The sequence below is a fragment of the Bicyclus anynana genome, chromosome 20 (genome assembly GCF_947172395.1).
Source record: "Bicyclus anynana chromosome 20, ilBicAnyn1.1, whole genome shotgun sequence".
In the NCBI taxonomy this organism is placed as follows: domain Eukaryota; kingdom Metazoa; phylum Arthropoda; class Insecta; order Lepidoptera; family Nymphalidae; genus Bicyclus; species Bicyclus anynana.
Genome location: NC_069102.1, coordinates 5,473,800 through 5,485,813, shown reverse-complemented (window position 1 = coordinate 5,485,813; position 12,014 = coordinate 5,473,800). Strand labels below are relative to the sequence as shown.

The following is a 12,014-nucleotide window of genomic DNA, read 5'->3' as shown; positions in this document are numbered from 1 at the left end:
ACTCATAAAAAAACCTATGATGTAAACTAAAGTAGTTTGTATACTTGCCTGCCCAAAGCAACTGCCGAGCCCCGGCAAGGCAGCAGCACTGAGTCCGGGGCGGCTCGCCGGCGGAGCATGACCGGTGCTTCCCAGTCCCTGACCCCGCTTGCGGCGAGCCGGAGCGCTTCCCCGGATAACTGGTCGGTCAGGGCGCGCGGCCCGTCTTCCGGCCTCCATCCCACTACCCGGCACCATGACTTGTTTGTGAGCTGTACGAATTAAAAATATAATCACAATGGTAAGTTTATATTTTTTTTAAGGGACCTTGTGCACTGTGCAGCAGTAAGGTGGCCACGACTTCTAGCCATTGGCGGCAAAAGACCGTCGTTTCGTCGTTTTTTGTACTACTGATATAAAGAGATAGCTGCTATTGGTTGACATTTGTCTATTTCTCTTTACGAGATAGAAAAAACTCAACCAATGACGGTGCAACTGGAAGTCACGCTATATCTTTCATTGCGCTAGTACGAAAGAGATGGGACAGCTCCGCCGTCATTAGACGACATTTTGTCTATTTTCACTTGGTCACAGTCACGTTAGCTTTACTGGTGAAATGTGGAAAAGGCCCTGATGAAGGAAGAAGAAGAAGGTTTCTATGGTTACAACTAACAAGTATCCGCTGCTGGTCGTCAGTGACGGCGACGAGGTCCCGGCAGCGGTCGGCCGCGGCGGACAGAGCCGCAACCGCACCGACCTGCGACCGCGCGGTCGCCGCCGCAGTACGCGCCTGCAGCATCTCGGCACACCACGCCGTCGCGCCCAGCGTTTCTACCATCACCTGCAACAATGTATCGATATCATCACTATCTTATACCTAATCTATACCAATTTTTTTTTATTAAATGAGAAGTTTGTCCTTAACTACGATCTCACCAGATGTTAAGTGATGATGCAATTTAATTTGAGGCGGACTTACTTTGAAGAGGTATAAGTTTATTTTTAGCGGCATCGTACAGGAACGCTAAATCGTTTGGCGGTAAGTCTTTTCCGGTAGGGTGGTAACTAGCCACGGCCTACCGCCAGACCAGATATAATCCAAATTAAAAATTATAAAGTCCCAAACTGACCCGAGCTGGAAATCGAATTCTGGACCTCTCTGTGGAGATCCACAACAATACTAACTGGGCTAGAGAGATCGTCAAAATATAAACAAATATGTAATTTGAAAAGGGCACATGTCTGAAATATTTAAATGTCCAGGAATTAATAAAAAAAACTAATTATTTTTCAATCCAGTGTATAATTTCTAAAAGTAACTATTGTATTACATTTTGGTGTTAATTAACCTTCAAAAATTATTTATTTTAAAATTAATCTAATTATATTGTTATAAGTATTGTTATAAGTATTATTAATTATATTGTTATATTTGTAAGATGTCGTACATCTGACATGTGCTCTTTTCGAAATTGCATGTTCAAATATAATTGAAGTGACTCTTTGTAATTTTAAATTATTAGCTTTTCACATAATGCAATGCAAATACAGAAAGTACTAATTAAAAAAACAATTTCGAAATTGTTGCCAGGTTTTCAGGCGACTAATCTCTGAAACATCACACGAATCTTAGTTCGTTCCACCAGAAATTCTTTTTTTATCGATATCGATAGCGATAGTAATTCCCAGGACGACGGGACAGTGTTAAAATCTATTGACTGACACAATCCAAATCATTGACTTGGATTAAACATCCATTAACGCTTAAAGTGAACCAACAGTAAAATAGTTTCCATACAATTGAACACACAATACTGTAAAGATCACATGAATTTTCAACTCTCGGTTCGGCGTGAAAATCGAATAAATGTCGAGCGCGCAATTATTGGGGATGGGAAATGGAATGTCGGACAGGCAGTTCTTTAAATTCGTATCCGTTTATCGCCATTTTATGGAGCGTTCCAAAGGCCGAAATGTACTTGTTTTGCGTCAGAAGTTTTACGCGATAAATAATAACTTTTTGATGAGAACCTTCAGGGTATAAACGTTTTATTTCTTGCAAATCTTGAACGGAAATGGTTTTTCTTTCCGTATACATTTATATCCATAATATCTTTACTATATTATTGGATCAGCTCAACAAAATATGATTTACCCTAATATAATGATTATGGCAAAAATTGCCATTTTATTAATTATTGTAGACGTATTTTACAGTCCATAATCCGGGGAGTATTTTCACAATTGATTATGATAATATAACGTACCCAAGCTATTTGTAAAGCAACGCGGATGTTAAATTGTAATCTAGCTATTAAATTAAGTAACAGTTTTACTGTTACTGTTACGTTAAAGTCATCTAAGTATATAGTTTTAAAAAATATCAAGTTTCGCTATAACGCAAAATAAAATATATAAATAAAAAGAAATTTAATTTGAAATATAGCGGCGCAATTATTAAAAAAATTACTAACTTTAAGTAACCTGTTAAAATCTGCTAAAGTTTTAGACAGATTGATATAGGCGCAATTGTTAAAAAAATGTCAAACTTTTAGTACTCTGTTAAAGTCTGCTGAAGTTTTGGACAGATTGATATAGGCGCAATTGTTAAAAATATGTCAAACTTCAAGTAACCTGTTAAAGTCAGCTGAAGTTTTGGACAGCTTGATATAGGCGGAATTATTTAAAAAATGTCAAACTTCAAGTAACCTGTTAAAATCTGCTGAAGTTTTGGACAGCTTGATATAGGCGCAATTATTAAAAAAATTGACAAACTTTAAGTAACCTGTTAAGTCTCTGAAGTTTTAGACAGCTTGATATAGGCGCAATTATTAAAAAAATGGCAGACTTTAAGTAACCTGTTAAAGTCTGCTGAAGTTTTGGACAGTTTGATATAAGCGGAATTATTAAAAAAATTACAAACTTTAAATAACCTTTTAAAGTCTGCTGAAGTTTTGGACAGCTTGATATAGGCGCAATTATTAAAAAAATATCAAATAAGTAACCTGTTAAAGTCTGCTGAAGTTTTGGACAGCTTGATTTAGGCGCAATTATTAAAAAATTATCAAACTTTAAGTAACCTGTTAAAGTTGGCCGAAGTCCGTAAAATGTATTTGTATATTGCAAAGGGTGAAAGACCTTTCAACTTTCAGTGCCCGAGGCCATCGGACAAGCCTTTATTGGCAGTAAAAGGGATTGCTCTATTAATGATATGCCAGCAACCCTTCGTAGCTATGTAGACGAACCACATTATTATACTACTATACCTATTAGTAATATATGATGTTGCTTAATTTTAGACTAAATACGAATAACTAAATCTATACTACAGCCTTTCTTGATGAATACTGTTTACCATAGAGAGCCATGATAGCCCAGTGGATATGACCTCTGCCTCCGAATTCGGAGGGTGTGGGTTCGAATCCGGTCCGGGGCATGTACCTCCAACTTTTCAGTTGTGTGCATTTTAAGAAATTAAATATCACGTGTCTCAAACGGTGAAGGAAAACATCGTGAGGAAACCTGCATACCAGAGAATTATCTTAATACTCTGCGTGTGTGAAGTCTGCCAATCCGCATTGGGCCAGCGTGGTGGACTATTGGCCTAACCCCTCTCATTCTGAGAAGAGACTCGAGCTCAGCAGTGAGCCGAATATGGGTTGATAATGATGAATCTTTAGATCTACTGAACGGCTAATAGTCCACCACGCTGGCCCAATGCGGATTGGCAGACTTCACACACGCAGAGTATTAAGATAATTCTCTGGTATGCAGGTTTCCTCACGATGTTTTCCTTCACCGTTTGAGACACGTGATATTTAATTTCTTAAAATGCACACAACTGAAACGTTGGAGGTGCACGCCCCGGACCGGATTCGGACTCACACCCTCCGGAATCGGAGGCAGAGGTCATATCCACTGGGCTATCACGGCTATCCAAATATTACCCCACATATACCACAAACTGTACCTTTTTATAATATTAGGGGTTAAAGTATGAAATTGCCGATGTGTACTGAAAATCTAAATTGTTTATTTTTTAATTTTTAACAAATTTATTTAATCAAAATAGTTGCCATTATTATCTATACATTGCTGCCATCTAATGGGAAGGTCATTAATGCCTTTGCGATAGAACTCCGACGATCTAGACTGCACAAACTGTGTGAAAGCATTTTATACTGCCTCCTGGGAAGAAAACTTCTTGTCACGTAGATAATTGTCCAAATCACGAAAAAAATGGTTTCTCGTGCTGTGTGAGGTCTCGCGTTGTCGTAAAGCAATAATGGTGAAGATCGATTCATGAGTCGGGGCTGTTTAACTGCTAGTTTTGTCAACATGGTTCGGAGTTCGGCACAATAGACATCTGCCGTTATTGCTTGACCAGATCGGAGAAAACTATAGTGAATAACACCATGCTGAGACCACCAAACAGTTACCATTACCTTTTTATTGGTAAGTTTTGCTTTAGGACACTGTTGTGGCATTTGACCTGGGGTCAGCCATTGCATTTTTCTTTTCCGGTTATCATAAAGAATCCACTTTTCATCACATGTTACAATTCGATCCAATATTCCTTCATTTCTGTACCGGGTCAACAAGGCAACACAAGTTTCGACACGCGTTTCTTTCTGCACTCAGATCAGTCAAATCATGAGGCACCCATTTTTCGTATTTTTTTATTTTATTGATTTGACGCAAGTGAGTCAATATTGTGGGTAAGATAACGTTAAACCATGCCGCTAATTCCTGGGTAGTTTGACTAGGATCGGCTTCCACTATCTCTCTTAATTCATCGTTATTCACCTGTGTGGGCGGTCTTCCTCGTGGCTCATTCTTTAAGTCGAAATTTCCTTCACGAAAGCGTTTAAACCAAAATCGCACGATGCGTTCATTAGTAGACCCCTCTCCAAACGCAGCATTGATATTGCGGGCTGTTTCTGCCGCGTTAGTTCAGCGTCGGAACTCGTATTCAAAAGTCACTCAAATTTTCGCAGTATCCATCTTTCTTGTCTAAATTGAATAACAAAAACAATTGAAAGCCGATATTCAAATGTTTCACATTTTTAAAAAAAAGAACATCATAGAAACCATTTGAAAAAAGTTTCATTCGAAAACCTCAAACCATGTAAATGCTATGTCAATTCAAAAAACCTATTGCAATAAAACGGCAATTTCATACTTTAACCCCTATTATTAGTATACTAGCGGACGCCCGCGACTTCGTCCGCATGAAAGTAGATGTAAACTTTTAACTACCCCTACCCTGCCCTACCCTACTCCTTCCTTACCCTACCCTACCCTTCCCCTACCCCAGTCCCTACCCCTACCCTACCCCTACCTTACCCCTACCCTACTCTACCCCTACCCTACCCATTGAGGCTGTACATGCGAAGGAAGCTTAAAAATGGAGTAACTTCTCCCGTTTTCCCAACATTTCCCTTTACTGCTCTGCTTCTATTTATCATAGCGCGATGAAAAGTATACTATAATCTGCCCAGGAGTATGAAGAATAATTGTATCAAGTTTCGTTAAAATCCGTGAAGTAGTTTTTGTTTCTATAAAGAACATACAGACATACAGACAGATAAAACCCCCTGATAGTTATTTTGGAAATATATTTCATGTACAGGATTGACCTCTCTACAGATTTATTATAGGTATAGATAGATTTTTTCAGTCTCTTCCGATATAAACATTTTTGCGACAACCTTGTTATGAGTAAGTAATGGTATTGTGATCAATTTATTGGCTATCGCCTTTAAATCCTCTCGTGTATAACCGCTGTTGTCACACTGCCGTTTTTCATTTATTGGACGGCGAGGGAATTTATATTGCTGCTTAATATAATAAAGTCTGTCTCACTAAAGTGACTCCAGACTCTATTATAAAAATACAGTAGTAGCCGTGATAGCCCAGTGGGTATGACCTCTGCCTCCGATTCCGGAGAGTGTGGAGCATGCACCTCTAACTTTTCAGTTGTGTGCATTTTAAGAAATTAAATATCACGTGTCTCAAACGGTGAAGGAAAACATCGTGAGGAAACCTGCATACCAGAGAATTTTCTTAATTCTCTGCGTGTGTCCAGTCTGTCAATCCGCATTGGGCCAGCGTTGTGGACTATGGGCCTAGCCCCTCTCATTCTGAGAGGAGACTCGAGCTCAGCAGTGAGCCGAATATGGGTTTATAACGAACGAACAGTAGTAGGTAGTTTTGAGTTTTTGAGTAGGTAGTTTAGAGTAACTTAATTAAGTAGAAGGAAAGTTGAGTTAGATACATAAGTACATACGAGTAAGTACATACATTATAAGTAAAACATCATACATACATATTGAACTGTACGTCTGTGATGAAAAACACCAAGTGTGTATACATAGTTATGAGACAGTAAATATTGTTTAACAACATAATTATTACTTTTTATTCCAGAAATACATGGTTCCCGTGGGATTTGTGAAAAAATAATTTCATGTTCAGAAACGTGGGGACGCCTACGATTTCGTTATTAATTGTATATTTTTTTGCTACTACAATAATAAATTATACAAACTCACGTAGGATACTATAGGACTAATATACTTTGTCCACGATTGAAAGATAACAAACCGTAAATTGCATTATTGCCCAGCTATTTGCCAATTTTGAAAACGAGGCGAGGCGCTGCAACAACTTTTAAATTAAGTACTAAAAAATTTGGCCAGCGTGGTGGACTATTGGCTTACCCCTCTCATTCTGAGAGGAGACTCGAGCTCAGCAGTGAGCCGAATGTGGGTTGACAATGATGATGATGAAAGGTTTGACGGCCTCCGTGGCGCAGTGGTATGCGCTGTGGATTTACAAGACGGTCCTGGGTTCGATCCCCGGCTGGGCTGATTGAGGTTTTCTTAATCGGTCCAGGTCTGGCTGGTGGGAGGCTTCGGCCGTGGCTAGTTACCACCCTACCGACAAAGACGTACCGCCAAGCGATTTAGCGTTCCGGTACGATGTCGTGTAGAAACCGAAAGGAGTGTGGATTTTCATCCTCCTCCTAACAAGTTAGCACGCTTCCATCTTAGACTGCATCATCACTTACCATCAGGTGAGATTGTAGTCAAGGGCTAACTTGTAAAGAATAAAAAAAAAGGTAGGTATTCCGTAACCACGACTTTTGTTCAATTTTCATGTGCCATTTTTGGAACATGGAACTCGCATAACAAACGTTATTCATAATGAACGCCATTATTAAAGTACCTAATAGATATCCTTCAATAAGGCTGATTCAATAATAGAGAGTATATTCTGTACTTCTGTTTAAGTGCATCAGGCGGGTATACCTATTATCCACTACTAATATCTAAATTCCGTGTCTCCGTATTTGCAGTGTATCCGTTGGTATAGTGCTCAGGGTAAACGTCCCACAGCCATTACCCCGAGGCGCTCCACAAACCTTTATTGACTGTAAAAGGGATGACTTTATTAATGGTATGCCGACAGCTATCCCGTTATGTTTCCCTTTGTCCAGTAATTGGTTTTATTATTTTATGTATGAGTGAATTTAATATAGGAAATTCGGATTAATATTGTGACATGAAATTGGTAATCATATTTGTTTATGTACCTATGGTTGGTTGGTATGGTTGTGTTTTTTGATATAATAATAATGATTTGGCCTATTTGGTTAAATTGAATTCTATATCTGTACTAATATATAAATCTGAAGTCCGATTTGAAAATACTTTCAGTGTTAGATAGCCCATTTATCCCCGCACTGGTATATTGGTATTTACAATACTTGTATTTTCAATTGTATATTATGCAACTGTTGGTAACAATGATTATAGTTAAACGTATAAGTTACATTATTACCTACCTATTTTAAATAATAATAAATAGGAATAAAATATTTTAAAGGAATTATACTCTTTTTTTTTCTTATTATATGATTTTATTTTAGTTATTTTTAGCAAATGTCATTTTTAATCTTTACTTTCACTTTTTGAAGTCCGTTTTTTACGAGTATACCTATTTTACGATATACACAAACGTGCCCAAATGTGGTATATATTCGTATTTTAGTTTGCATAATAAACTTTAGACAAATCGTTCTTCAGAACTTAGACCTTTTGGGAGTATCAATATCTAACCGAACGATTAATTTTCCATTAAGTGTCGCGGCGAACCACCTGCGGTTAGTCATTTAATATATTGCTCTGAAATTCAAAACTACCCATTCCCAGGTCATTTCGAAATGATCGGATTTCAAAGTTTCAAAGCCCAATGCGTCGTGAGCTAAAGTGAAAGGGCCTACTAAGCCTCAAAGGCGATAAGGCAATTTACATGAAACTAGTTTGGAGCGATTCCTCTAAGTATTTAGAGTGCTTCTAATTGATTTCCCAAAGTGAGTTATTTTGTTCATTTGCTTGGAAATATTTACTGGTAGAAACGCAAATATCTTTGTTTTCTGTAATTTAAATGCTTAAGGCTGTTGCAAAAGCAAAACTCTTTCTTCTTACTTACAAACAGTTGTAATTATACTTAGTAAACAAATTAGTATTCTTAGAACACGTATTTATTTATATTCTTGGCTGTACAACTCACCCTGTTAAAGCCAGCTTCCAAATAAGGCAGTACGGCGAAGTCATCTTTGAGATATGCACTGAAACAATGAAAAACTTTATGAATTTTTCTGTGAAGACAATTTTGCATCTTTCTTAGTTATATACCATGTCGCGCTTTTTTGAAATTTACACGTGTATCATATCTGATCAAATTGTCAAATGTGAAACGTCTCTAAAACAAATATCCTTTAAAAGATTTCTCAAAACTTAATTATACAACAAGCAACGATATTATCTGTTCCTTATTACATAGCCCTTGACGAATTATTTTTCCTTTCCCTTATTTAAATTTGGGACCTCAATTTGTACACGCCAGTCCCATCGCAACCCAATTAGAATATTTATTTGACCAAATTAAACAAGGCGGAGTTTCCTAATTTGTTGCATTTTTTAAATAAAAGAGTAATTTTCATTACATATTTTTTCAAATATCATATAGATAGATATAGGAGATATTTCAGCAGCAAATGCTGCAACTAGATTAGATTGTTTTTCTTCTAGTCTCATTTTCCGATAAAAAGTATATATACACAAGAATAGCTCGTTTTAAGTAAAGGTACCTATTAAATTGCATCCATTTTCCTTTGATATAACTGTGTGGATACACAAAATGTTTGTCGAAATATGCAAACTTAATTGCGTAGGTATGCTTTGTCAATATTCCAAACACAGGATCTAGAGCTGGCAATGTTAACTTCTATAGTACTGTATCGGAGAGGTTTTGAAACAGGCTACACATACTAAATACGTTATAGCTCAAAAGCCTTAACGTTTTGGGTTAAGAAACGAACTAGCTTAAGGTTTTAAATAGGAACTGAAACTGAAAGTGAAAACTTTCATAAAAGGACACCACGGGGGACGGATGTTCAGACATTAACTGTACATACTTGTAAGAGCTTCGTTACTAAATAATACAAAATAATTAGCAATAATTGAAGTCTGAGGCATATGAGAGTTAGAGGAGGGTTTTTACCTCAATCAATTTATACTTACTATCATGTACCTAATCTGGTACGAAAACCCTGAGCACTCCACATTTTGAGCTAAGAGCTTCGTAACTAAATAATCCAAAATAATTAGCCGTAGCCGAAGTCTGAGGCATATGAGAGTTAGAGGAAGGTTTTTACCTCAATTAATTTATAATACTCACCATCATGTACCTAATATGGTACAAGAATCCACATTTTAACAGTTAATGTTAGTTAGGTTGGGTTTAAAAAAAAAATCACCGCGGATAGTCGCGGGAAAATGTAAGTCCAAAAAATAAATTTGTTTATAGCCAAAAAGATTTAAGAGAAATTGTTCAACTGGTCTAATTATTATGGTCCTTATTGTTAGGTTAGGTTTTTAGTTTGTATAACATTTATAAACTTTTAGTCTCATCTAGCAATAAGTGTGATAGTAGAGTTCTTTATATTATTATTATTTTTTTAATCGAGTAATATCTTAGTTACCTATAGTTTGAAATATTTCGTGTTTTTGGTAATGTTCTACTTTTAAATTTCGGTTCAAAGTTAAAAACGCTTTTGTGCAACAGCGTAAAAATGGAATCGGGTCAAAATAATCGAGACGTCAGGTTGACGAGAGCAGTGAAAAGCGGTGAAAAGCAGTGAAAAGTTAAAAGTTCAAAGCCGGTCACGTCACGCCAAAGTGTTCGCGGTGGGGACTTTGATGTTTGTGGTGCGCGTTTGCAATTTTGATGCCTCATTCAAATAGACTAAGAGCTTGCAATAGCCACACTTACCTAAAGAAAGAAAATTAGTTTTTTGGACATACTCTCTTGCAATACACGAAAGACAACAAAAAAATTAATATCACAAATGCGACAATTTGTGTGTATGTAAGTGCATATGTTTGTTCCTCCTTTGTGCTGAGACCATTGAAGCAATTTCGCTGAAATTTGGAATGGAAATAAATTTTACTCTGAATGAACACATAGGCTACTTTTCATCCCGGTAAAATCTTGGGGATTTGTGAAAAACTGAATTCTACGCGAACAAAGTCGCGGGCGTTTGATAGTTTAAAATAAAGAAAACTAAAATTAAAAGATATTAAAGCTAAAGATTATGTGTGTGGTACCAAAATGGGCTCCGAACCACGGGAAAGTACTGACTTTCCCGTGGTTAGGAGCGGTGGACGGTGGTAGCTCTTAAGGTAGCAGGTTTCAAGACTCCAGGTTTTCAAAAGTACAAATACTCAATTGTCTTCAGGATATCATGAGGAAACAAGTCTCCAAACGTGCTATGTTCCAAAGTCACCACAATCCAAACTATGGTATGATCTGCTGATTTTTCGACGGCCTCGGTTCTGGGTTCGATCCCCAATTTGGCTGATTGAGGTTTTCTTAATTTAACCATGTTTGGCTGGTGGGAGGCTTCGGCCGTTTCTATTTATCACCCTACCGGCAAAAACGTACCGCCAAGTGATTTAGCGAGCCGGTACGATGTCGTGTAGAAATCGAAAGGGGTGTGAATTTTCATCCTACTCCTAACAAGTTATCCCGCTTCCATCTTAGATTGCTTCATCACTTACCATCAGGTGAGATTGTAGTCAAGGGCTAAGTCGTAAAGAATTTAAAAAAAGCTGTCAAACCTTCAGCCTTCATAGAATGAGGTATATCTGGCTATGGAAGCTCTCAGCCCAAAACTCGAAAGCCGACTTTTTGTGTTTGTTTGCCATTTTGTATAAACGCGGCCGAATTACTTTGAAATTCTGTAAAATGTTTGACATTTTGTGATACTTTTCAATTACACACACAATGTCTGTTAAATATAAAAGTTCACAAACCGTTTTAGGAGGTTTATTAAAAAACATGAAAAGACCAATTATTATTTTTTAGTGTTCTGTTATATTCTTTCCTTCTTATATACTTATACTAGTGGACCCGGTCAAGCTTCGCTTTGACTCATTCCCTACCTCTATCCTATTCTACTCCCACCCTACATTCTTATCCTATACTATTTATTTTTATCAGTAGCGGTCGCCCGTGACTTCGTCCGCACTTAGACCTCGTTAATCCGGCCCTCTTGAACAATTAAATTAGGTAATTTTCTTTAGAACCAGACATTTTGGTTTACCTACAGACTGTAATTATTGGACTGAGGAAGGACATAGATAAAGAAAATGTTTCCGTATATAGTAAAGTAATCTATGGATAAATTTAAAGAAACCAGATTGTTTTGGGTACCTAATCTTATCATAAACAAGCGTATAGGAACGAATTTGGATAAGTGGAACACAAATAACAAGTTATTACCAGATAAAAGAAAGTGTTTTAACATTAAATGTCGATTTGATGATTGATGAATGTGGCCTCATTTATCTACTCGTTGGTGCTTCACTAGGGCAATATGTGTTTTTGAAATAACTTTATTAAGAAATATAATTTAGTAGTTTTTACTTACTTATACTTATAGAGCTGTGATAGCCCAGTGGATA

The 12,014-nt window shown here is 37.1% G+C and overlaps 1 protein-coding gene across 1 annotated transcript in view; it reads right to left on the bottom strand.

Moving 5' to 3' along the window:
* LOC128198030 (high affinity cAMP-specific and IBMX-insensitive 3',5'-cyclic phosphodiesterase 8-like) overlaps positions 1–12,014 on the bottom strand; it is a 209,715-nt gene that overhangs the window by 403 nt on the left and 197,298 nt on the right. Inside the window, exons 9-11 of the mRNA XM_052887935.1 lie at positions 8,557–8,614; positions 653–820; positions 28–251 (exon numbers count right to left, since the gene is read on the bottom strand). Of these exons, the coding sequence (XP_052743895.1) occupies positions 28–251; positions 653–820; positions 8,557–8,614 (450 nt within the window). The remainder of the gene's footprint in view (positions 1–27; positions 252–652; positions 821–8,556; positions 8,615–12,014) is intronic.